The sequence below is a fragment of the Bombus vosnesenskii genome, unplaced genomic scaffold (assembly GCF_011952255.1).
Source record: "Bombus vosnesenskii isolate JDL3184/JDL3185 unplaced genomic scaffold, Bvos_JDL3184-5_v1.1 scf7180000013267, whole genome shotgun sequence".
NCBI lineage: Eukaryota > Metazoa > Arthropoda > Insecta > Hymenoptera > Apidae > Bombus > Bombus vosnesenskii.
Window position 1 is genome coordinate 2,367,506 of NW_022882927.1, and position 26,724 is coordinate 2,394,229.

Genomic DNA, 26,724 nt, shown 5'->3' on the forward strand with positions numbered 1-26,724 from the left:
TTATTATAGATAGGTATAATTTATAAGTATTATAAGTATGCTGTTAAATGTCGCGCAAGAATTTGTCATTCGCAAGGAAGTCGAAAAATGCCCATTTCTTAACATATCTTTTTTCATAAATGCATAAGCGTCTGCAGTCTTTCAGCGATACTTTGAAACCTTCTCGGGCTCTTACCTTTTCTGGTCGCAGGTTTTCTTTGTACTCCTGCAATCCTTGCATCCCGTTCTCGTATTCACAGTGGCATGTTTAACACGAAGTGGTGTCGTTACCAATCTACAATTCTTGCAAGGCGAGGAATTTTTCTTTTCGAATCTTTCTGGGTCTCTCAATTTCCCGATTTGCGAGCCTCGCTCGCTTCCTCGATGTCAAAACTACGTCCTCCGTATCACTTTCTGCACTGTCGTTGCAATCAGTACGCATTTGACTCATTTTTGCAGATAAAATGGTCACCTGGTCCTCCGTAAAATCCATTTAGCACTTTTCTAATTGTTCTATTTTCTGTTTGCACCGATCGATCTTGTCTCGGCTGATGCAACACGCGTTTCGCAGGAATGCCAAGCTCTGTTCCGCTTCCGCCAACCCGATCGCGCAGTTTTTCACCTTCGAACGAGTTATGATTCTTAGTTACACACAACAATAAGTGTTGGAATTCTATTAGAAATCTCGAAATTTCGCTTTAAGCAATTTATTAATAGTTAATTTAAATTTTAGTTTAATTAGTACAATGTATGTTAATGCACATCAGCACGCTGGCACTGTTACTCTAAGATAGATAAGTGACGATTTTAGTTAGGAGAGCGAGGGAATAGGCTTCGTTGTTAAATGGTTAAACGAAGGGTCTTAACCGCCGTTGAGAGAAAGTTGTTAGTAGGAGGTAGGTCCCTTGTCAAGCCGTGGTAGACAATAGTCTTTAGAAATTCTTCGGAAACGGACGTTTGTTTGGTTTGAAGGACCTCTACTAGGAAATCTATGAGATTTATGGAAGTAAGTTATGGACGTAACAGCAAATAATGCTAAATCTTGTAACGGTTCTATAGGATTATTGCGGCCCTGAATAAGTACGACCAAGGGATGGATTATGATTTATGGTAGTTGTGGTATGGTTAGTACGTCCCGGGACGTAACAACGTAGAACAATTATCTATTGTAGCAGCACGAAGAAATAATATAATATTTGATGGCACCAGGGGTAATCCTTGTAAAAATAGTGCGCCATTCAACGTGTTAAATAACTCGAAGAACCTGACATTACCCTACATTATAATTTCGTATGTTATACTATATTTACTACTATGTAGATGATATCATCTAGCATGATTTTACCTTAATCTCTGCTTCTACCTTAAGTCTCCTAAGACGACAAAGAAGGTGCCAATAATCTGGCTTCAATCGGCTCTGCAGTCCTTCCGGTAATCTGTCTAATTCATCCAAAGCTCGAAGATAGTTTGAACATTCTCGAGGCAAGATGTCAGAGTTTCGCTGTTCTATGACACAAACAGCGAGTTCAGTGAGAAACGCAGCCGACGTACCGCAGGGTCCATGCGCGATTAACAATCTCGGTCTTTTGCGGTATTGTCGGAACAGATGCTCCGGCACCGATGGTTTTAGTTCGGCAAACTCCGATCTAAACTTTCTTTCCAGCCGTTTGTCTCGTTTACGTGCGTTCTCATAGCTGACTCTTAGTTCCGCGACACCTGCCTCGAACAAATCTCGTTCTTCGGCAAGTGTGTCAGCCTCCTTCGTCGCGGGTACAAGTTCCAACTCGATAGTCCGTCGTATCTGCTGTCTTTTCTGAACGATTTTTCGATGCCCTAGGATCGCCTGCATTTTGGTCAATCTCTGTGAGAGCATCGATCCTTCGATTTGTATCTTTTCTTTGGATAGTTCGTTCAATTCGTCGTCGAAAGACTTTGCGCCGTTCGAGAATTCTCCTGAAACACGGACAATGGGTGATTCGTGTCGATTCACCTTCAGTTTTAAATGAAATACGTAGAACAGTAGGTCTATTTTCAAGCTCAGTTTTCATTGCTTCCAGGTCACCATCAACGATGCAACAGTACCTAGCAGGGACTCGGTCCGATACCTGGGCATGACCCTGGATAGGAGACTAACGTGGAAGAAACACATCTCAGATAAAACGAAGCAACTAAAGGACAAACTAAAAAAACTATTGGCTCACGGACCGACGCTCCAAATTAAACATACAGAATAAAATTACCCTCTACAAGACCGTAATAAAACCTGTCTGGACCTACGGAATCCAACTATGGGGAACAGCAAGTAACTCCAACATCGAAATACTACAACGATTCCAATCGAAAACGCTAAGATCCTTAATAGACGCACCTTGGTATGTTACCAACGAAACCATCCATCGCGACCTCAAGATACCCACAGTCAAATAGGAAATAGCAAAATACAGCGACGGATAAAGCAAAAGAGTCAACGAACACCGAAACCCCCTAATCACTGGGCTACTTGACACGACGGACCAGATTCGCAGTCTGAAGAGACACTACCCGCTAGACCTAAACGTTAGATTCATTTAGTTATCCAAATTAAGCATATGCACTTAATTATAATACCTACAAATTATACCTAACTATAATAAGAATTAACTTATTGTAAATATACAGCCATGTCACTGCGACACGCCAGAAAAATTACTGAAAATTCTCAACGCGAGAATTGATTGTAATTTCAACAAATAAATAAAAAAAAAAAAAAAAAAAAGATACCCACAGTCAAATAGGAAATAGCAAAATACAGCGACAGATATAGCAAAAGAGTCAACGAACACCGAAATCCCCTAATCACTGGACTACTCGACACGACGGACCAGACTCGCAGGCTGAAGAGGCACTATCCGCTAGACCTAAACGTTAGATTCATTTAATTATCCAAATTAAGCATATGCACTTACTTATAATACCTACAAATTATACCTAACTATAATAAGAATTAACTTATTGTAAATATACAGCCATGTCACTGCGACAGGCCAGAAAAATTACTGAAAATTCTCAACGCGAGAATTGATTGTAATTAAACAAATAAATAAAAAAAAAAGTTTTCATTGCTAGACTGCTGGTATTTACGCATTTATGAAAAGTTTGTAGGTGCAGGAATGCAAAAAATATTCGTCTCTAGTAAGTAATAACACTCTCTAGTCAATAGGAGATGCAGCTGTCTATCTATGTTTTGAGATTATAGGATTATAGGATTATTATGTTTCTATTTGGAGATTATAGGGGGATAAGAGGATGTCCTCGGTTTATGACAGAGACAGCGTGTGCTATTTTTGAGAAATTGGAATTTATGACATAGCACATTGTAAAGTCTATTATTCGGACCACCTTGATGACTAATATCTTAAACGCTCGATAGGTCTGCTCAATAATAAAATTTCGAGATGAAAACTTAACGACAGATCATCGAACGATGTCGTTAATTGGACATCAACGAATCCTCGGCCAGGTATGCAAAAGAGGCACCGCCTGGGAGACATTCACGTCAATTCGACAATCACAGAATTGGACAGAGGTTCGTACCTCTGGAAATTTTGACGAAAACCCACTGCCTAGATCGACACCTGAAATATAAGCATTAGGCTCTTCCAGAAAGGACTTACGCTCAATTTACTTTTAAGACCAATCTTTCTTGTTCAATGATCAATTGGAAGTAATTATTTATCGAACATCTTGCAACGTAAAATTAGTTGTAAGTAATTAAAAACATACACAAGAAATTTGCACAACTTCGAATGCTCAAGCCACACCGTGAAATCTTTTGTTTTTATTTGGAAGAATTTTACAATCAATTCTCATTGAGAATTATAAGTAAATTATTCTAGCGTGGTACTATATCGTGTATAATAGGTGATTATCGTACGTTTGATTCTAGCTGAATCTAATGTTTAAATTTATAGGGACACCGTAAAATGGCAAATCGACGTCTGATCGACCCTGCCGTTTGTTACGGCACGTGCTGTTGCAACATAAATCGTAAAAGGCAAGGGGTTAATATCGTTCAAGGTTCGCGACTCCAAGCGAACAGTTGCGATTTAACTGATAGTCACCTAATTGAGAGATAGCAACAATGTTACGTTTCTTTGGTCATACCACTGATCCTTTCGATCTCGGCCTCCAGCATCGACTTGTACCTCTGCCGATCGACTTCTCCAGCGCGAATCTTCTCCTCGTACGACTCGATTGCCCGAATGTCCTCCTCTGTGTAACTAGCTGCATCTTTCCGGGTGAGACAGTCGGGTTTCGGAATGCTTCTCTTTGCATGGTGTTCCAATCTACGGCAACCGAGGTCGCGTTCAAAACTCAAGACTCGCATCGTCACATCGAGCGCGTAACAAACGAAAACGACAAATTAAGGCTTTGGCGAGAGACGTCTATCGATGCAACCGCGTTTGGTCTTAGTTTTCTTAATATTAGTTACGTTTCAATCGGTGATTACAATCACTCTTAAACGATAATTCCTTTTATATTTACAAAATAAGCGAACGCTCCAGAGTAATTCTATTGTTATTTGACTAGAATTTACTGTATACAGATCCTTTCTTAAAAAATTCCTCAATTTTATATTTCGACTGTAGTATCGTGGAAATTAAGATATAAATTTTTTCCCGATTACTTACAATTTATTAATAACGAATTGAATATACAGGTATTAATTGGACGGAAAACGATGTTTGTTTAACTGAAACTAAATGCGATACTCGTATCTATCTCAAATAACTTTACAGTTATTTGGCAACTCTCGTCACAACGAATCTAACACACACACTCTCTCTCTTTCTCCCTCTCTCATTAGCAACTCTAACAACTCTACAACACTGCCAAATCGATCAACTCTAACGACTCTACTCTTAGACGACTCGATTAACTCTCTCACCTCTACTCTTCGATGTCTCGATCAACTCTGACTCTCGCAACACACTCACCTTTCGACTCGCATACTCTGACCTCTCGGTCGTCCCTCCTTGAAACCCGAAATCGTCCTTCTGCTCTAACGTTGTTTATTGTTTTTCTCATATCTCTGCAAAGAACTAGGTGACTTTAGTCACATAGGCGCTCTTAAATGTAAAGAAACCACAGAAGGACGACGTACACGGTTTTTCTATTTTCAATCGATCTCTAATCAAACTCTTTTACCATCATTACACGACTGTATTATCGTGTATCATCTATAGTATGATAAAATGCGATTACCTATCTTCCAGTACACCGTCCATCATCCTGTCGAGCATCTGTTCACGAAAATCATGCACTTTCGTTTCGATCTCTACTTCGTCTTCGACTAAGTTCTTCTCATTGTCGTTGTTTCTTTCGGGTCCATTTAATCGTGCATCGTCGATCGTTCTCGCGTCTCGTTCGAATTCATCCTCGATTATTTCCTTTGGATGCCACTGTGGAGGCTCGATGAGTTTCGCACTCGCGTCCACGTGAAACACACGCTTCAGCTCGAGAACGAGCCGACGCATTTCCTCGCAGCGTTCGTTCGCCGCTCGCATCTCTCTTTGCTTCGTTGATCGTGTCTTTTCAAACAGTTCGTTGAACTTTACTTTTAACTCGCGCTCTTGGTGATCCGCGATAATGCACGTCTCAAGCGCGTCTACAAAACCGTGGCAACGAGACCGTGGGTTCTCGACGTTGGTCGTTTGTGAATTTTCTTCGCCCTCCAATCTGCACACGATACGTAAACGTTGAAATGAATCGGGCAAACGATCTCCTCTCGTTGAGATAATTATGGACGAGAAAAAGCACAATTTGAAAAATTAATACCGTGTCTAAAGACACGAATACAAGGACTATCTCTTTCTGCCTTTCATACCGAGTTTTACAATTACACGAAGTTGAAGCAAAGTATCATTTAAGCTAAACAGTTTCAGATACGAATACCTTCATAATTTTGTACGGAGAACGAAGTATCTCGTCGATTAGTGTATCAAAAATATATATACATCCTCGTTTAAGAATCTTACGGTGATCGTTGTATTTCCCGCAACACTGAACAAATTATGGTCGTGTCATGCCATAATAATCCGCTTATCTTGATGTATATCATACGATAAGAAAACATGCGTTGGTAATATCGACAATTTTAATAAAAGTGCCTGCAATCTAGGCTTCGCGTCAAATGTCACATTTTTATCAAAGTTAAGAAATATCCTAAGATCTCCGATTTCGAATACTTTCACGAGCCACTGTACGTATATACATATATAAATCTTCGAGTCGATTAACGAGAAAATTATCCTGCATAAGACTAATAGATCTGTCGTCTTCCCGTTGATTTTTAAATAACATCTCTGTCAATGCGATATCTTATCAATAATTATCCCAGTTACAAAACAATTCTTTCAACAGTGGAAAACAATAATAATTACCTAGACACAAGTTCTCTCATCCTTCTCGAAAATTGACACCAAGGCGGAATATACGTCTGTTCCCGAGGTACGAATTTATCGAGAGGATAATTGGTGACCTTCGATTCACCGAACAAGGAAAAGATGCTTCTCGGTCGGACGATCAAGGGATCTAAAAATCGTTCGCGCAAGTAGAGTATCGATTGATCCAGGCGCGAGATTTCTTCCTCGGCGTTCTTCGTCAATTCGATTTCCGTTGACCTGGCCGCTGCCAACGCGAGCTCTCTACCACGTTGATCGAGATCGAACGCAGAAATCGGCAGTCGAGCGTTTGGTGGTGCTGCCTCGTTCGAGTCGAGCAATGTCTTTACCTGTCGTCAGGAAAACGGCGTTCTCTCAAAATTATCGTTGTTAGATTGCTCTTTGTTGGCATCGTTAATTACCACTTTGCGATTTTTTGCGACACAGGAAGACATACAAGCTCTAAGTGCCTTCGGATAATACGAGTTAATGCTGACCTTGTATCGTTCGAACTAGGAAGGGGGATTGTTGATTGCCCCTCCCCCGATCCGCTGACAGGAAAAAGATCTACGAGGAAAGAAAGAAACTCGCGCTTGTCGCACAGATTTTTGATAGCTCGTGCGAGTTAGGAGCTGTGAAAACTTGCAAGAGGCTAAATAAAATAAAATGACATTAACGCTCCGTCTGTAACCCTATTTTTACCGATGTCGTCTACATACTGGATCGCCTTGGATTGCCTTGTTTCCTGCGCTGTTCATCAAAACGAGGTTCTACCGTATTACACTTCCGTAATTACAGCCCAATCGCATAAAATGCATCAATTAGAAACGGGATACGTAATAAATAATTATTTACTCGGCGTTTTAGCTTGTTCCAATCATCGAGAAGAGAGAGACGAGTCGCTAGAGCTTGTTTCTCCTCGGCCATCGACCGCCGGCGAATCACCATATCCATCCACGTCTCCGTTTCTTCGATCTCCTCGTTCTCTGTCGCACCCACCCGTTTGCTTTCTCTCGTTTTCAAGCGGTCGTCGAGTGTAATCCAACAGTAGGATTCGGTTGACCTCGAACCTCGACTATCCTCCTGTTCGACCATCCTGATCGTGGCAAAACAACTTGGTTAGTCGAAGCAGCAAACAAAAAGGAAAGGGCAAACAGAAAGAAAAAGAAGCAACCGGTTCGGTAATCTATTAGCGACCAGATCCCCGTTTCTACCCAAAGAAACGACCACGTTGTTGAAGAGGACTGTGCGTCGACCACCAGCTTCTGAACGATGGTGCGCGGCGAACAGAGCGAATACTCGTCGAAGCTCGGTGCAGTCTCTCCACACGATTAGTCCATCGAATCCGCAGGTGAACAGGCTTGAGGATACGCCAGATTTCGTGTAATGAATGGCGATGCTGATGTTTCTGGTTTGGTGCAGCGATGGTAGAGCTTCCGAGAGTAAGGCGTTTTGGAAATCTTCCTGCGGATCGATTCAACGATTCATATATTCTCCATGTTAGCTGTAGATTCGGTTTTTTAGCTTACGTCCATTTTTCAAATTTCCTATTATATATGTACATTTAGATTCATACGAACGCGTTAATGATATCTTTAGGAAGATTGATTTATTTGTTAAAACATCTTCCTTTGTCTTCTACTGTATGTATTCTGCGTGGCATGGTCAGATATCGCGATTTTATTTTATTTACATACGTTCTCGAAATTTTCACTTCTCTCTTTTTACCTTTAACTCTAGCCGATGCAACTGTTTCGTGAGATACGGGACACCAATTATTTCGTAGCTCGATTCTTTTCCGTAGTGGAGGTGCTCGAAGGACGACAAAAGTTTTATCGAGCAATCCGCGTTTTCGACGTAGACATCTCGATCGAAGAGTCGACACGAGTACACGATCATCTCGTCTCCAACTCGAGAGTCGCTCGATTCCATGTTTGCAACTAGAAGTAGCGCTTTCGCGCGATCTTGGTCCATTTCGTAGATCAAAAAATCGATCACCTAGCACGGAATTAATGTGATCCGACGATCAAATGTGTTCGAGCTTTATACGACGTTTTACGTTACCTTTCGGCCAAGATTCAACCAGGCCGCGACTTTGCTGGCTGACATCCTATAATCACGTTCTTCAAGTTCGACGACGTTCATCGATAAGAGGAACAGCCGGCCGATCTGAGACGAGGCAACGCCCAGTAAATGACCTCTGTTAGAAAATTTGACGCGATCCAAAGCTTCTCGTTGAAGATGAACGCAATGCTTTCGGACAGGTATCGTAGGATACGATTCGATGAAAAGGCAGTTTCCCGTGACGCTGCAGCTTACCAGAATCGGTAAGACGGGATGCGAGGCGATATCAGCAACTGTGATTAGCACAGATTATTATTTGTCTCTTTCTAATTATTTTAGTCAGATTGAAAAGAACCCGGAAAAAACAAGCGTTAAAATCCGCGAGATTTCCGTTTCAACCGCGCAGTAGTATCGAGCAGCTGTTGTTTAAGCGGATCTGGTTTCTTTCAGATCACGTAAGCATATGAGAAAAAAAAAGGAAACGTGATAGCATTGTTAAAAATATAATATAACATGGTGTAATAAATGTAATATTTAATATCGTAGAATAATAAACGACCACCTTGCATGGGGTACGAACTACAGTGCAGGTAGAAAGTGAAAGTGCTAACTTTCAGAAAAGTGGGTGCCTGATTATATTTGTGACTGTGAAATACAGGATTACGAAAAATGGGAAACAATGGGAGTACGAAAACTGTTATAAAGGGATGCTTCGATGGAGAAAGAGGTTGTCGTTTGTTGATTGCTGTCGTTGGGTGACGTGAGTTGCGCTTAGGAGTTGATTAGTTGTGTCGATTTAGTTGCTTCAGTTTTAATAAATATATTAACGCTTAGCCAACAGCACACGCCACAGCGAGCTATACGTTTCCACCACGCTCGGGAAAACCCACCTATAAGCTGCTGTCCACCGCGCATTTTTCCAAGTACAGAGGACTAATATTCGCTACTTAAAAAACGAAGAAGTGTAAAAATTATTTATGTGGTTAATTATATTTCGCCGTAATGATCGTATTTAACGATTTCACACATTGTTTGTACAAAACATCAAACTAAAAGTATAAAAAAATATAGGTAAAATTAAAAACATTAGAGATGACTAAAGATAATCTTAATATTTTTTTACAGTGTTGTATCGTTCGAGTATAACTTTATTTAGTCATAAATAATAGTGTAACTTTTTAATTAATTTTAACACCGCTAAATTCATCTATTTTATTATATACTGTACTTTATGAAAACAGAGAAAGACGTACAATTAATTGGGATCAATTCCAGGTAAACAATAACTGATAATAACAACAACAACAAAGAAAAAGATAAAACGCGTTGCTAAAGTCAAAGAGGGAGATCTCCCCGTTCGGTTGGCTAAGTGTTAAGAAATAGTATTAGTTAAATAATCACAGTTCCCTGTTCTATCGTTCTAAATAAATATACACAAAATAGAAATCACTATGTATAGTAACTACGCATCTTTGTACACGTTTGTAGGGTGAGCGATTTGAATGATAAGGTACGAATGATACGTTATCGAGGATCTAGGGAATATTTGCGATATGTAGAGCGTGCAGGGAGTGAAGAACGATTCAGAGAACGCACGTGGCTACGCGACGACGAATTCAGCTTGAGATATCATTATTTATCAAACCGAGTTACTTTACTCTCAAACGCGAATCCTACAAAAATAGAGAGTACGGTGTGCTTCGCTTAACTAAAATTTTCGAAGAGTTCAAATAATTCTCTACCAAGACTCTACTTTCTTAAGTGTATTCCAAAAAATGCGAATTTGCATAAAAAAACATCCGCAGTCTGATAAATTATTTTCGATTCCAGTTTTGAACCGACCTTTGCCGTGATGTGTTAACTGTATAGTTGGCGAGGCAAGTTCACCAGTTGCAACGTCAATGATCGCCAGACGACCAGTTTGGTCTAAAGCTCCTAAATATGGGCCATGTAACGCAGCTATATTTGCATAACCCGTGTCATCTCGTAGTAGAAACTCGAGGCGAGGGGGACAACGATGCTGCAGACCGATTATCTCAAAGAGATCGCCGTCCTCCCCAAGTATTAAGATTCTATCTTGACTTGGATCGCTTTCTGCGTGTCTCGGGTACGACGGTAGCGAAATCGTCCAAGCCGGCCGCCATTCTTCGTTTCGATCTTTCCAAGATTTTCTGTAAAACTGGCAATGGTTCGTCAGATAGATCGACCGCGAATGACTCTTGAACACCACAAATGCATAATCCGGACCAAGATACAGCCAGATCGTAAATTTTTAGTGGATCGCTTACCACCATCAACTCTAGCGTGGAAAACATTAAAATTGTCATCGTGCGTCGTTATGCAAAGAAATAAATATTCAGGATACTTCAACCGAGCCAAGAAATAGGGGGAATACTAATAAACCCTCGATACACAGACTTTTAACCAGTTTGGATCGCCCGATTTCAAGTTTCAGCTACTCTGCACGGTATATATGCATTTTTTGATCTTTGTCCCGCGTCCTCATTCAAATGCCGCACTATGCAACGTGTAAACGTGACCCTCGAACGTGATCTGGAAACGTGTGAACGTGACCCGTGAACGTGGTCCACGAATTTTTATTTTTGTCCCGATTCCCCGTTCATACGCCGAGCTGTGCCATGCGATCCTGAAATGATTGGAACGATGGACAAACATCATTGAGTAAAGCGGTACTTTCCAAATTACGGTGTTACGAACACCATCTCAACATTTTTTTTTTTATTTTTAATTTATGCTTTACAATTTGTCCGGCTGGACATTTGATAAATTTCTCTAACTTTACTATTAAATAACGTGTGGATGGCTACCCCCAGCGGGATACCATCTTCTCAAAATCGACACGACTTATCTACAACTTATCGACTGACCCAATACTTTTTTATTTTTTTATACGTAATTCTTGCCGAGGTTTCGGCTCGTCAAGTTCCCTATATTTTTATCAACCTGACTTATTTCTGACATCCGACTTGTTTTACGATCTCGATGTACCTTGGCCCAAGTTACACGCGTCCTACCGTTGCCCGAACCTCGCGACCGTGCGTCGCGCCATCGACGACCAACGTGCCATCGCCGTGACCCACCAACGTAGGGTTTCTTTGCGATGAAATCGTTTCGTCATCTTCGTCAAGAGGTCGGACGATTGTTCGAACGCCAGGGTCCACTTGCTGCTCGAAATCGACGGACCAAACGGTGCCGCTTTCGTCACAACAGAGCAAAGTTCCGTCCGTGGACCAGGAACAGGAAACTGCAGTGCGCTTCGAGTGGACTTCCATCGGAAAGAGTCGAACGGTATTCGAACAACTCAACACGCGGTACACCGAAAGGGTGCCGGTGGATGGCATAAATCGTGCTACCAGGTGGGCCGAATCGGTCGAGCATCTACAGAAAATCGATAAATAGTTTCATTCCGATATATTGTATTATTGCACTTGATCACATACATAGGTGAACCACACGAAACGTTACAATTTGTTTTCTCCGAAACTATTGCAGATATCGATTCGAAATTTGAACGCGTTAAATGTTTCGGAGGCGCTAAAACACTTTGGAATATAAAGAATTGTGAGTGTGAATTTTCTAGAGACGGTGCAAAAGTTTTCAAACGAAAATTCTGCTCGCATTATTAGTAGAATCTGTGAAAAAGTCTTATACTGTGCGAAACGAGTCGATGAAATTGCACAGGCGATTAACAGAATCCGAGAGAGGATATTTTGAATTTATAGCCATGTAGGAGTAAAGATCGTAGGGGCATAAAATTTAATCAATTGTAGGAGTTGCGAACGACAAACAGTAATATTAACCAGCTCGAACGGGACCAGAGTAGTTTGCAGCAATTCTCCGATAGCTAAGAGACCTCACGCTAGGTTCGTTCATGATTGGACTATAATACCATCAACAGTATTTTCCTGTTCCAACTAGCAAGCAGCAGATCTGAGAAATCTATGCTGTAGTCGTCAAATTGACAGACACATATTTCGATATATCGATTTACAAATTCCAGAATTTTCATTATTCTACGTAATGCTTAAATGTATAGACGCATACGTGTGAACGAATACTCGAAGTGTAAACGAAAATACCAGGCTAAATAGACACGATCATAGCGTCAGTATCGATGAATTTAATAAACATGTTACAGAACATTGCTTTTAATTCGTTCTCCTTTCACTTGCACCGTAGGAAACAATCATAAATAATACTATACCTTTGAAAGATATTACTAATTCTACTCACACGAGTCTCGTGCGATCGATGTCAAACATCGTCATATCCGTTCCGTTGATTTTTGTCAGTCGTTCACCGGTTTTCCATTGCCAAACTGTCAGGCAAAAGTCTGGGAAAGTTGCTTGACCGAGCAGGTATTCGGTGCCAGCGAACACGCAACACAAGTAGCCATTCGCTTCTTGACTTCCGGCGCACTGACCGATTCTTCGCATCGTGGGATAAGCGAATATCGAGATCCTTGGGTTGGCTTTCCTTTCGATCACGGAGAAAATTGGCGCGACCTTGCATAAGCGCTCGATAAAATTAATAAAGATCCAAAAGGATAAATGGCATAAAATAAGATATGATACTGTGATTGTACGATGTACGGACATGTCGGTATATTCTTTCGACGTCCTTTGTTGGTTCTCTAACTCACGATGCTCAGGTGCTTATTTCACGTGTATACACCTACTTCCATTACTACTACTATTTCATTTATCAGGACACATATATTAGGACAATGGCATAAATCATAGTAACTTGATCCAAACCTAAAGAGGACGCGAACTCACCGAAAGTCCGGCGAGACAGCACGCGCCGTCTCCTCTCTCGCCACCATCGAATCGTTCTACTCGTGCCTTTTTACTCGCAGGGTCGTGGAAACGGACATAAATGCCAGAAGCCATCGCGATTATGTCCTTTCCGATCAGCGCAAAATCGCGACAGTTTCCAAACTTTGCCCACCTACAAAGAAATGGAAAGTAGCTAGCGATCGAATGGTTGAGACTGTAAGCGAAGATCAAGGTAAGGCCAGTCATTTAGCGTAGCGAGGGAAAAAAGCTAGCTTTGGTAGGTACCGGCCGATTTTCCTTTAACGAAAACAGAACAGACACGTCCAGTAATCTCGACGAGCGACGAATAGCCATTTATTACTTAGTGCGTACAAAGCGTCCGGAGTTAGTACAATTGAGTTACGAATCTCCTTGGTTAGTAGCGAGTGGAGGGGCAACCCTAGTGGACTAGAAAAAAAATTTAACGAAACAGATCTACTCGACTAAATCGTTCTACTAAACTACTCAACTAAATTCTCGCATCTACACACAGCGGGCTACTAAATTACTAAATTACCAGGCACACGACTTTCTTACTCGCCACTCGACTAAACGACTGCACACGTTCTACTAAAACTACTCGACTAAAGACTCTCGGTATTTACACGCGTCGAGTTACTAAATTATTCGTCACTCGACTAAAATACCGAGGGGCGTGTCTGTGCGAATTTCAAATTGTTACGTTTCTTGCCACTCGACCAATGTTTTTGCTTACTTACGATGATCGAACTTTTACAAGCGACATGACTTTGCCAATGACAAATTGGAGAAGCCGGAGGACCCTCGGGTCGAGGCGTTTATTCTGGTTGCCTAGGGACGCTCGAAGCACATCGATCGATCAGCGAATTTCCCTTTCCGCGAGTGAACGCATTGGAACGTGACCGATTTCCGTACGACGTGTGGCAACAAGTGTGCCAGTGGATCGTAGGAGGTTCGATGAATCGCAACACCGTTATGAAAACGTCACCAAATGCATAACAATTGATGAACGCCTTATCCTATTCTCTCTTTCGCTCCCTTCGATTCGTCGTCGTTTCGGGGCGAAGCACGAAAAGGCGACACCGTAACGCGGCGCAGGTGACGATTCAAATTCGAGCGTTCGAGGCGAAAACGAACCACGAATACAGAACTTGGACACCGTTACGCGCTTAATATGCAACGATGGTGTTATCGTTCGAGGGGAGAAGATGGAACCGTGTGTACGTTTCCTCGGTCGTTGGTTTATCGTCATTCGAAAACTTCGAGTCCCCAGGATCGTTCCATCGAGAGTTCCGACTCTATTGTAAACGTACGCGCGCGCGCGCGAGTTCTGTTTCTCCGCTTACTCTGCCAGAGCGAGCGATGATCGAGAAGTACGGGAAAAGTTTGCGAATCTTTCGCGTCTTTGGACTGTTATTTTCATTAACGATCGTAGTCGCGAACGCTCGCGAAATCTCGAAAAACGCGACTACGATCATCAACGATGACGATGCAGCCGTCCCAACGTCTATCAGCCGCGAGGACAAAATGGAAGCGAGATCTGAAGGAGAGACTCTGCTGGGAATAGAACCATCGACGAGAAGCGTTGAATGGAAAAATAGCGGTCCATTTACTCGTGGCAAGGACAGCTATTTGGACGCGTTAAGACATTCTCGAACTAGCACGGATCCTCGCGAAGGAATAGTTGCAGTAGATGCGACGACAAGTAGCTCTATTCAACGAAGAAAGGAACAATCGGTGGGACCAGTCTATGCAGGGAAAAGGTCCGAGATATCCTTCCAAACCAGCTCGGACAGAGATTCCTTCTCCATGGTACCAAGCGATTCGTATTCCTTGCCGACGCGATCGTCCAGTGACTTCTCGGGTCTCAAAAGTTCTTACGGACCTCCTCGATCGCAACCACCGCGTGAAACATACGGACCACCGCGCGAAACATACGGACCACCTTATCACGATCAATCTTCCTATGGGGGAGAGTACACGTCCATTGGTGTATATCCGGCTCAGCCACAGCAAGGTGAGACTCGAGGTATTGTATTATTTTCGCGTACGTTCTACTTTCAGAGGATTGCGCACGATCAATATCATTGAAAAAAGAATCGATAAGGATCGAGACGGGCGGTAATTTCAATATTTTTTGCTCCGGAAGCTAGTATTGAAACAGTTTATACGCATATTGTATGCGTGTGTGTGTGTGTTATATCGAACGTTCAGAAACTGTATTAGCATTATGATACGATCAACGATGGAAGTTACAGTATACGGCATGAATGCCATATCAAGCATGTAAGTTTTAAAGATAGCTCCACTGAATATAGATATCGAACGATATCGCGGCTATTTGCATGCTTGCATGTCTAAATACTTTTCCGATGTACGCAGTCATGTTAGTTTAGTTTCGTTGCGGCGGTAACGAACGTGCATTCTTAGTGCACCACATTCTATATTTACTGCCACATTGCCTTGTTTACTCGTTACTACGTATCTCTGTTTTGTCGATTAAATGTATCCTTGTACTTTTCATTTCCAGTGGTTTTCCACTATTTTTCTCAATCTATATGCTAGGTAAGATAGTGTACGGACGTTATTTTTCATATGATTGATCGTTTGCAGCTCCCATTAAGTTTGTCACGTTTCCTTCCTCTATGATTTAAGATAGTAATACGCGATGCATATTGCAGCGTACGGAGTTCCACATGGAATGACCGAGTCGGTGCATCTTGGTTTTCCATCTATCGACTTCTCTTGGCCCTTTGCCCTCAAGCTCAACGCCTTCACCCTGGCCAAGATACTCTTGAAATTGGTTATTTTCAAAATGATAGTTAAGTTTATCGCTGTTATCTGTCTGCTGCTTTTCATCCCCAAACTGGAGATTAAAAAGACGATCAAGAAGGTGAACATGCAGAGTAACAACGATAACGACGACGATGAAGACGAAGGCCGTAGTTTGCGAAACGGTAATGTTCCTTCTTCAGATTTACATTTAAAACGTAATTATAACGGGAAATTCTTGACTGTCTGATTGGTTTCGAGTTACATCAAATTAATTGTGCATGCACAATATTAATGAAGCGACTGTGTGAAACGACTTACAAAAAGTTGCTTATTCGTATACGTCCGGCGCAATAGCATTTTTTAAATCCTTTTCAACGTTTTTGCGAAGCGTGCTTATGCTTTTGATAAATATCTTGGCAATTTGCAATTTATATATACGTTTGTACACTCGCTTCCGACCTTATCTATATGGTTATGCGATATAAGTGATCTCTCGTTACCAATGGTAACAAAATTTCAAAATTACCTTAATTAATTTTGTACAATATATCTATACAATTGTACGATATAGATACTTAATCATAAAAATTCTTCCAAAAACATTCGCGAGCTACACAAATAGATCGCTATTATCGTTGTTATTATTATTCACGGGTATATAATCCTTTAGCATACAATTGCAAGTTGTTCGAGGATGGCAATGTCCTGTTAATATTATAGCCAAAGGAGGATTGCGAAAAGATTCGAAAATTTCTGTCGAATCATAAAATTTATCAGCTACTGTTATGCGCTTAACGCATTGGCTAAAGGACGTACGGTGAGTTTCCTAATATAGTACACCACGACTTTTTCTGAACGACGCTGACGTATTTCACTGCGAAACATACGGTACGCCAAGGCGCATGACAGTGTCATTTAGTATTTTATGTACTATCGCGAGGTTGAATATGTACAAACTGCCTGCAATCAAGGAGTAAATTTAATAAATCTTGCATATTCGACGAATCACGATCGTATATCGTCAGTAGCAAACCCATTCGATGGGTGGCCGATCGGAAAAACTGATGCTGCGTACTTTCAAGCACGTTGCAAAGATAACGCTGATAGGAATATCCGATAGCCGACAAATTCTCGATACGTTCATATTCTTCGCACTAATCGCATTGTGAATGATAGAATATCGGTAAAAAGAAAAAAGAGTGAAACTTTGGTGTAAAGTTCTAAGCCGAACGATTTAAAATTAATCGACTTTGTCTGTTGACCATAGGTTACCTTACGTAACGTGGCTTTACCAAACGCGTTAAAATCGATTTCAATGCTAACGACGTTTTATTCTTTCAGCTAACTGGAAAGTATGGGACAGACTAAACCTCTTGACCTTGGTGGTAGACGAGGCATGGAAACAACACGAGATCGCGAACGAATCTGGCTCCAGTGAATGCTCCACGCTCGAGTGCCAAGTTCGTAGAGCCTTCGAAAACGACCAATCGTGGCCCGATTATGAGCAATTATTGCAGAATTATATTATGGAGGAAACGCGGCGCCTTCAAACCAAGTCTTAGCCTATTAGCTGTTCGTTGATTCGTCCTTACTTATGGAAATCTTTCGATTCGACCGCATTCAGTGATTCATCCATGATCACATTGCTCATGTCGCGTATTTATGCGTTACCTAGCTATTAGTACAGTCGAGGATAAAAATAAGTGGACAGGTATCGACCAAGTTTCGTTAAATACGGCTTGTTGCCGCACAAACGTGTAAATATTAATTTCTATTATTTATTAAACGCATGTATGTACTATAAGGATATATAATAAATAGACCGCGGATTTTCGCGTATTCGTAGAAAATTTTCAGATTCGAAGATACACGTTCGAAGAACGTACACCGTATGCAAAAATATATATAGATATTTAAATTATAGTAGCCTTTGTCATATTTAACTAGTCAGCTGTTCTTGACGAATATACTCGTCGCGAAGAAATGATAATAATATCGACGAGCTCAGTCAGCAATAAAATTAAAGAATAAAACAGTCGTTTCATTGTAATTTAATTCTATATTATAACAGTCGCGCATACTCTTTGCTTGACGAGTATACTCGTCACCGCTTACTTTTTGCCACACATTTTAGGTACACACTTTTGAAAGAGGTGGAAACAGCTAACTGGTCGATAGACGAAGCAATTTTATATCCACGTTTTTTAACTATTATATTCGTAAAAATATGAATTCGCTCGAATATCCGCGGTCTATCAACGAATAAAGCTTAAGCATAACACTAATATAGTATGTAGTTCGATTAAACTTCGTTCATATGTACCTGCTTCCTCTACCTATCCACTCTTATTTGTCTCTGCGACTGTACACGCATGTACCTATATGATGTGTATTACGAGATGTACGTGACTCGCTCGTTGTCTTCTCGTTGAATAAATATACGTATATCGTCGACATTGGACACGCATCGCAGATATACTTTCGTTTCTTTCCACTCGTTTTGTTCCATTTCCAGCGAAATCGCGACACTTAGCAATTTCGTTGGTAAAGAGCGGAGGCGCGAGTAATTTTGAAGATTGCCGTTACGTGATCCTCTCGGTCTTCTCGAGTTTTCCGGAGCGGAGAGCACGGTGGGGGTGTGTCCGTTTATAAACGCTACCGCTACAGGCGACAACGTTTCAGTCGTTTGGTCTTGTCAGATGAGTATAGTATCGCCTGTCGTTCAAGTCGAAGAAGATTAATCATACCGAATTTCACACAGCCATTACGAAGTCATGAAGTCCATCGTTTTATTAGGTGAGTAACAGACCGTGAAAAATAGTCCGAGAAGTAAGACGATATGTCGATCAGACACGTGACTTTGATAATGTGCGAAGGAGGAAAAGGACGTCGATTATTCAATACGTTCACTGCGTACCACGCGAATCACAGCCAAAACATCTTTTTAGAAATTGCTGATCGATCTTGGAAGAAAATTATACGTTTATTTTTATCGTTATCGTATTTCGCATTAACGGAAAAGCTTATAAAATCGACAAAGGTTTCTTAATTCGATAGATTTTAAGTAAAATGTCAGTAATTGCTTGGGTTAATAAGATCGACAATTAAAGTAGTAAAGGAAACGAACAATTTTGTCTTGCTATCGTTGAAATGTCACGCACTGCGCGTCGAAGCAAACCGATCGCGAACGTTCTTTCGTTTTTCTACGTTGTTCACAATTCGATAATCGTATGTTGGTATATAATTTCGCGACTTAGCATTGGTTGTCGTGTGCGCCCTCGCTTTTATCGAGGAGACGAGCGCCTTGCCCACTGATACGACTACCGTGTCGACGAAACGAGTCAAAGAGCCTAAGGAGATCAAGGAGACCGCGACCGCATCCAAGGACGTAAAGGCAGCTAAAGAGGCGGCCAAAGAGGCGAAAAGGAATAAGAAGGATTGCGCGAAAGAATGTGGAGCTGCGTACGATCCGATTTGCGTCCATGATCCGACCGACGCTAACTTTAAGCCGAGGACGTTCGGTACCCAATGTGCTCTGGACGTTCACAACTGCGAAATGGGAACAAGTGAGTGTGTCTCTTTGTCCGAGTCGGTGATTCGCGCGCGCATGTCCTTCCGAATATACCTATATTCTGAAATCGGTGACAGATCGAGATGAAATTTGGTCGATATATATGTAACGAGGAACGATGAATCTAAAGTATAACCAGTCAAACCAACACCGATATCGTTCTATTAAAGGAGTTGGTGTTCTTTTCGGTCATTGAGCGTTTTCAGACTTTTTGAGCTGAATACGATATATACAAGTATCCCTCAATTATATACCTGACTTGTATCTGCGACAATTTTCGAGCGCAGCATCTAATAGCAATCAAGATTGATAGTTCCGTTAAAAAAATTATTGCGGTTCTTTAAAAAAAGATAGCGATAACTTTAAAGTCTTTAGAACACTTTCGCTTTACATTGCACATGCATTTGGAGCTATTTACGATAATTTTGGCTAACGATATTTTTTTCGATCTTCTACTATTTTAGGCCTGTAGCTTGATAATTCAGTTACATAGAATACTCTGTATTCTAAGTTGTCAAGTCTTTTCATATCTTAGGCTCATCGTTCTTTCCGAGATACTCGCCAAGTTTCATTTCGATCGAGTACCGGTGTTTTCAACCGGCTCAACGCGCCAATTTACGTTTCCTTTCGACTTGTTTTTACAGAGCTGGTAATGAAGAATAAGGGCGAGTGTGCCGGAGCTGGCGGCGTGAGGCTCTCTTAAACAACGGACGGATCTTTCGTTGCACCAACCGTCTGTTTCGTCCACGTTAATGGGAAAACACCTGCAACGCTTATGCTTATGTGACGTCGTGCTTGGGCTTTAGCTCTAGCTTTAGCTTCGGCGAGAATAAAGAAACTCGAATGAAAATGAAACCGAAGATGAAAATAAAAGAGTTCGTAAAAAGAGAAACCGCAAGTTTTGCAATTACGCCCGGTGAGCGATTTTTTCTCAAAAAGGGCGCACGCAACAGTCGTCGTTAAAAGGAGTACACGTAGCAACAATGTAACACACTCATCGTCCTTATATCACAAATCAAATATTAGTGTCAATAAATTTTGTCACATTATAGCAACAAATTTATTAATAAAACAATTGTGATTCTGCAAAGAAAATTTCACGAATTACGAGTTATTTGATTGTTCCGTTTAATATAAACTTGCGAAATACAAGTCGATCGAGGGGCTCATAACGAAAACGATCCTTATCAAATTACATTCGCTAATACTTGGTAAACTATCGTACAGAAAAGAACCCAGAGGGTGAAACTTGTGTATGTACGCATAAATATACACATAACACGTATAAATATATTTATGCTCAATGTATGTACTTAATAGCATCGGTTTTTACCCACAGCGAATACGCTCGTGCGTACTTCGTTATTGTTACCATGAAATCCGCTAACTGGTAAAACGCGTGAAACTCTCCCGTGACGAAAATCGCTGGTCCTCGTTTGTACGTTTCTTTCCTTTCGAAGAACGATACACGCATGGCAGCAGGTTTAGATTCGTAATGGAAGTGAAGGCGAGTGGCCATTAGCAGGAGGTCGGGGTGCCGGGGTACCAGCGATTACGATAAGTGGTAGATAGGCGATCGTGAGGTCGCGTCAGCTTACTTAGAAGCTCCACCATTGTTTGTCAATCTCGAGCGTTACGCGAAAATCTGCAACTATTAACGGGAACACAAACCGGAAGCCCTTACGAGAATGACGGAGGGAAGCAAGAGGAGATCGAATAGTGGAACGAACGTGCGAGGAGAGTTGGCGCGACGAGTCGAACGAACCGGGTGCCTCGAGAAACAAGAAGCTTTTGCTCCCTACGAGGATGATTCCAGTCGTTCGATTGTTGCTCGTGCTCTCGGCAACTGTTTCTCGGGCAAATTGTAAGCCGCGACCAGACACTTCTCGCGATTGCGCGCATTCAGAGTCCACTCTCGAACGATCCGCAACTACGGGAATGGAGTCGGAAATGGTAACGGGAACGATTTCGGCGGATGGTAACGTCGCGATCACGATTCTCGAGGAGCTCGAGAATCGTTTATCTCGTCTGGAAAGAAGACTCAGGGCGGTTGAGCAACCCGGTAAGCGTAGCTTTTTATCTCGTCAGAGCTTTCTTCTTTTTCCTCTGTTCTTTTGTTTTTTCTTTCCTGTTTCTTTTTTATCAATCGTATCGTCCACGTAATCGTTTCGAAACACGTCGAAAATACGAACGGTTCGCAGTTTGGCAGATGAGCTCCGCCGAGGAAGATTGGGAGATTTGCGCGGAAGGGCCGTGTAGGTGTCAGCCGGAAACTAAATCGGTGTCTTGTTGGAGGCAGAATCTGTTGGATCTTCCCGCGGCGCAACTAGTTCCTCGGGATGTATTGAAATTGTAAGCCTTCTCTCTCTTCCTCTCGCTTCTCCTCCCTCGTCGTGTATCTTTGTCAAAGAACGAACAGAGAGGCAATGGAATCCGATCGAGAAAATCGTTGGAAAAACGGTGCTTTCAGGGACCTGGCTGGCAATCGACTGACGGCGCTTCACAGGGATACCTTCTTGGACATGACGCGGTTGAATCATCTGTAAGTATAGAAAGGGTTGAAGCTGTTCTCGCCGTTTCGAAATATCGTAAAAGTCGTCTGGAAAGTTACATTTAGCGATTTAGAATTATTTCCGGTTATGAATAATCGTAATTGTAACTGTGTGATTTATAATTTCTGGTGGATCGTGTAAAATTCAATTTTTCAACTTTAACTCACGAATGACGAAGGCTGGCTCGATTCTTACTCCGACTCGTGCACATATTTTACGATTATTACTTTTCATGTTACACTTACGCAGTCGTCTGGAAAATTACATCATTATTCTATCAAGACTATTGTATATTAACGATTTTATTGCTTTACTGCATTTTCAGTCGACTCTTCGTTTTATTGTCATAAAGTAGAATATGCTTGCGACGAAGATGACACAGCGTCTGCAACGGTTAATGTTAAAAGACACTTCTTTCGTCTATAAACTGATACAACTCTTCAAAATTTACGGAGAATTCTCTGACGTTGCTCGAAGAACACCGCTTGCCAGATTATTGTGCGCCGCGTTCGAAACTCGATGATCGTCGTTTTCTTTTTCTTTTCAGAGATATCAGCGACAACTCGATCGAGCATCTTCCTCTAAACTTGTTCTTCTCGCTGCACGCTGTCACGCGCATCAGGCTGAGCAAAAATTTGCTCGGCGAGTTGCACCGATCTCAGTTTCTGAGCACGCGGAATCTCCGTATTCTGTGAGTGATCCTGGAACCGACTGACCTTTTCCTTTGAGACAGCGAACCAAGTGGATAAAATCGAGGCTCGAGTTTGCTCGATCGTATCGATAATTTCTTTTTCTATCTCACCTTTTTATTTCTCCATCTTTTCTTACAGCTAGACTCGATGCAGACGAGCGATTGATTGTTCGCGCGTTATCGTAATCCACACGCAGTGTCATCGAAGAAGGAGCATTCATAGCCGCGGAGTAACGCTCGTTGTAGACGAGTTGATAAAAATGAATATTACGATAAATCCATGAAGTATAGTATTCCAAAATATTGGTAGCCGATTAAAATATATTTGCGAAATATTCAAGACATCGGCAAGAATATTTTTCGTTCATACCTAAATAGGGAGAATAATGTAGGATTGGTTGTATGGAATTTTAAAATTGCTCTCCTGCAAGAAATTAAAATACGCAAATTTTTACGCAGATTCGTGCTTGTATGAAATGGGATCTAAATAGAGATTCGTCTTACTTTGGTTATTTTGTACGTTTCTATGCCTTGAAATTTTCCATAAATGCATAAAAATCGACAGTCGTCCTGTTATTCCCCTGTGGTCTTCGTACGATCCAACAGACTGCTCAAACGCGCGTGAAATTCTCATCTGTGATAAAATTCGCTCGTCTGCATTGCATCTTACTTCTGAAATAAGATACAAATATATACAGACAGCATCTCATATTTGTCACGACGCAGGGACGCGTCGTCCAACAGGCTGCAAACTCTACCGGAAAGTCTCTTCCTAAGTACCACGTCGCTGGTACTGCTCGATCTGTCCTGCAATCAACTATCGAGCTTCGCGTCGGAAACGTTTCGCGGCTTATCGACGCTGGAGGAGCTCTTATTAGGAAAAAATCGTCTGTCAACCCTTCCCGTAGACCTGTTCAAGGATCTGACGAATCTGAAGTACCTCGGTTTGGAAGAGAACCGGCTAAAACAATTATCCGACGAGTTGTTTCGAGCGCAAGCGTCGCTTCAGGAATTGAACGTAAGGGGCAATCAACTGACAGAGATATCCGCGAGTTTGTTGGCTCCGCTCGAACGTCTGCGCTCCCTCGAGATGTCTAACAACAAGATAGCCAGAGTAAATATCGGATGTAACTAGCGAATATCGTTCATTCATCTCACTCTTCGTTTCGTTCTTTCCGTTGATTCACACGAATCCCGTTTGCTCGCCATAGATCGATTCGTTGGCCTTTCATGGCTTGGTAGCGTTGAAAGAACTTCAACTGGGACACAACCGTATACGAAACTTAACACCGGGACTATTCTCAAATTCTACTGGTTTGGAGAGACTGGTGTTGTATGCAAATGGTATAGAAAGCCTGTCACGTGGCGCGTTTCACGGCTTGTCAAACTTGACTTCTCTGTTTCTGCACTCGAACCACCTGAGCAATCTGCATCCCGATTTGTTCGAGGATACGCCGAGTCTGCGCAAACTGTGAGTAACATCCTCATTGAAGCAATACGAGGAACTCTTTTTGTTGACCGTTGTTGCATCATCTTTTAAACGCTATTTAGCAAATATCAACTTGGAGAACGATGTTGCCCCGAGCCTGAAGCAACGCGATCAGAGAAACGTTTGGCTGTTGCTTCTGTTGCACAGCGAGTCTGTTTGTTTTTAATAACGAGTTGTTCAGGCGCAAATACATTATGAAATTATTGGCAAATTGTACGCACCGAAGAAACGTGTTTTTCTATCGCGACGTGTTATCAGGTGTTTTCTGCTTTTCTTCGATAAACAATTTTTATGCGATCGAGATAGCGAGGTATTGAGATTAGATTTTCAACTTTTCTTCACCCGTTCATGAAGGAAAAAAAATTGTTTGCTGCTCCGAGCAGCAGACTTTTGTTATTATTAGACTAATAATAGAAACGCGAATAAATACGGGGAAACATGGAACACAAACAAAATATTTCTCGTCGTTGCTTCAGTGATAACCTAGTTTAACACTTTGATTGCCACGTTGGTCATATACGATTTCTCCTGTGACGCCACGGTGGTTATCGGTGACCGGCGCGCTTCAACTTCTTACAATTGTAAAAACTCTATGAAAATTGCGAGTTAGGACATTTTGAATATAACCGATAAATAGAAGATACTTTGAAACAAAAAGTGCCCCATTGAACGATTAAATATTTTTATTAGAACATCGATTAAAAAAAAACGAGAACGAATCTTGCATCTAACGGTGCACTGTGTTTGCATCCGTATGTTTGAGAGCTAATCTACGAATATTATAAACACAGCGTAGAAGATAATCGTAAAATGCTGCTTTATAATCGTGTAATCGAAGTTAGAAGTGTGCACATACCTTGCTCTTATATATACAATGAGCAAACACTGTTTACTAACATCTTCTGCACGTGTCAACAATGTATTCTGCACGTTTTGCTAACGACGAAACAACGAATGCGAATGGTTTGTTGAAACGAACGAAGCCTCGTTACGATATGTCGCTATCAATTGTTACCAAGACGCCACGGTAGTCACCCGTGACCACCAATAAGATAAACGATCCATCGGGGAAGAACGTTGTCTTACATCGTCGATTTATTATTATTTTGCCATTATATCCTTCGAACAATGAAAATACTCCCATGGCGTGCTCAGAGAAACATGTGATTTCCGCGTGGCAGTCAAAGTGTTAACGTCAATAAGCCACTAAGGAAGACACGGTATTATCTACAAGAGCGGTCCCGAATGCCTAGGCAGCTGGAGTCAAATTATCTATCTTCTTTGCCACCTCGGATCTTCGACACGGTGCAGTTCATCGAGCAGCTTCGCCTTGCTAGAAACCCATGGCACTGTGACTGCGCGGTTTCCTATTTGGCCATGTGGTTGCAAAGAATGTACCTAGCGCGAGTAAATGAGACAAAACCAGGCGAAGATTTGGGCGTTTGGGAATTTGGCGCTGGAGCGGTTTGCAGAGGTCCTGGCACACTCGGTGGCAAATTATTGCTACATCTGACGTTTCACGAGCTGTGCGAGGGTCAATGGGCCTCGATGAGGGGCTTGGTTCCTCGACTTCCAGTCGATCGCACCGGTAGTGGTGGCGGTCGAGTCGTAGCTTCCACGGACGATCCGTTCTCGCGAAACGAACCTATTTCCGTGTTTAATCTGTCTCGTTCTCTCTCTATGGAACGATAACAGCCTTTTTTTTTTTTTAAAGAGGAAACAGCTCGCCTCGCGTTACATGTATATATTCGCTGTTATCGAAGAACTCTCGAACGAAGTTTCTCTCTATTTTTTTTCTTTTTTCTTTTTTTACATATCTCGTCATTTTCTCTCCTATGTACAATATATGTATTTTATCGTACGATTTTATCGACCGTATAAAATGGCTCATGGAAGCACGGAAAAAAGCAGCGATTAAGGCACTTGTCAAGTGTAGGTATACTAAGGATAGAATGAACATGATCGCAGACGAATTGTACGTTTCTCTGACATAGCGTTATATGAGCATAGATTAAACGCATACAAGACAGACCTGACATGAAAAAGATCCGAGTACGTATCTGTTACGCCCTCTGCGATTTACTACAGCAAACGTAGGAATTTCATTCAGCCGAATTGCCGAAAGTGATAAAATCAAAGTAGCTATACAAACATATTCATCTGTCGGACTCCAAAAAAAAAAAGAAGCTTTTTCGCTGTGGTTTAAACGTATACGTGCACTGTTATTGTTTTATGCATTATTTTCTTCCCTAACTATCAGGAATAAAAAAAGCTTGAAAGCTCGTTTTAGAGGAAGATTTTAAAATTGTACGGGGCAATAATTCAAACCAGATATACACATAGTGGCTGACGAAACTATTCGAA

General features: G+C 41.6%; 4 protein-coding genes across 5 annotated transcripts; 3 read left to right on the forward strand and 1 right to left on the reverse strand.

Moving 5' to 3' along the window:
* Positions 1 to 197: 197 nt before the first annotated feature.
* LOC117230547 lies at positions 198 to 13,510 on the reverse strand. The gene is given in 13 exon segments (XM_033488127.1): positions 198 to 601; positions 1,325 to 1,932; positions 4,123 to 4,304; positions 5,224 to 5,697; positions 6,402 to 6,751; positions 7,257 to 7,497; positions 7,576 to 7,865; positions 8,130 to 8,399; positions 8,466 to 8,758; positions 10,308 to 10,644; positions 11,501 to 11,864; positions 12,720 to 12,991; positions 13,265 to 13,510. Coding segments are annotated over 13 exon segments (4,254 nt in total). The 3' UTR covers positions 198 to 274.
* Positions 13,511 to 14,065: 555 nt separating this feature from the next.
* On the forward strand, positions 14,066 to 18,511 carry LOC117230531. 2 transcript variants are annotated; one of them, XM_033488108.1, is made up of 3 exons: positions 14,066 to 15,311; positions 15,964 to 16,239; positions 17,399 to 18,511. In XM_033488108.1, the coding sequence occupies exons 1-3, from the start codon at positions 14,465 to 14,467 to the stop codon at positions 17,617 to 17,619; spliced, it is 1,344 nt and encodes a 447-aa protein (XP_033343999.1). In that variant the 5' UTR covers positions 14,066 to 14,464; the 3' UTR covers positions 17,620 to 18,511. The 2 variants fall into 2 exon arrangements, with proteins under 2 accessions (XP_033343999.1, XP_033344000.1); XM_033488109.1 differs by having other exon boundaries at positions 14,772 to 15,299.
* LOC117230536 lies at positions 18,459 to 20,520 on the forward strand. Its single transcript, XM_033488115.1, has 3 exons — positions 18,459 to 18,853; positions 19,315 to 19,623; positions 20,273 to 20,520. The coding sequence occupies exons 1-3, from the start codon at positions 18,832 to 18,834 to the stop codon at positions 20,329 to 20,331; spliced, it is 390 nt and encodes a 129-aa protein (XP_033344006.1). The 5' UTR covers positions 18,459 to 18,831; the 3' UTR covers positions 20,332 to 20,520.
* Positions 20,521 to 21,037: 517 nt separating this feature from the next.
* Positions 21,038 to 26,066, forward strand: LOC117230528 (leucine-rich repeat-containing protein 15-like). The gene is made up of 7 exons (XM_033488101.1): positions 21,038 to 21,690; positions 21,830 to 21,980; positions 22,099 to 22,170; positions 22,728 to 22,871; positions 23,598 to 23,985; positions 24,083 to 24,342; positions 25,614 to 26,066. Exons 1-7 carry the CDS (start codon positions 21,435 to 21,437, stop codon positions 26,050 to 26,052), a joined length of 1,710 nt encoding a protein of 569 aa, XP_033343992.1. The 5' UTR covers positions 21,038 to 21,434; the 3' UTR covers positions 26,053 to 26,066.
* Positions 26,067 to 26,724: the final 658 nt, after the last annotated feature.

Coding starts and splice junctions, on each gene's coding strand:
- LOC117230531 (XM_033488108.1), top strand. CDS start 14,465: ATGGTGTTATCGTTCGAGGGGAGAAGATGGAACCGTGTGTACGTTTCC. Junction 15,312..15,963: donor ACAGCAAGGTGAGACTCGAG/GTATTGTATTAT, acceptor TGCATATTGCAG/CGTACGGAGTTCCACATGGA. Junction 16,240..17,398: donor AGGCCGTAGTTTGCGAAACG/GTAATGTTCCTT, acceptor TTATTCTTTCAG/CTAACTGGAAAGTATGGGAC.
- LOC117230536 (XM_033488115.1), top strand. CDS start 18,832: ATGAAGTCCATCGTTTTATTAG. Junction 18,854..19,314: donor GAAGTCCATCGTTTTATTAG/GTGAGTAACAGA, acceptor TTCGCGACTTAG/CATTGGTTGTCGTGTGCGCC. Junction 19,624..20,272: donor CAACTGCGAAATGGGAACAA/GTGAGTGTGTCT, acceptor TTGTTTTTACAG/AGCTGGTAATGAAGAATAAG.
- LOC117230528 (XM_033488101.1), top strand. CDS start 21,435: ATGATTCCAGTCGTTCGATTGTTGCTCGTGCTCTCGGCAACTGTTTCT. Junction 21,691..21,829: donor CAGGGCGGTTGAGCAACCCG/GTAAGCGTAGCT, acceptor AACGGTTCGCAG/TTTGGCAGATGAGCTCCGCC. Junction 24,343..25,613: donor ACGCCGAGTCTGCGCAAACT/GTGAGTAACATC, acceptor CCGAATGCCTAG/GCAGCTGGAGTCAAATTATC.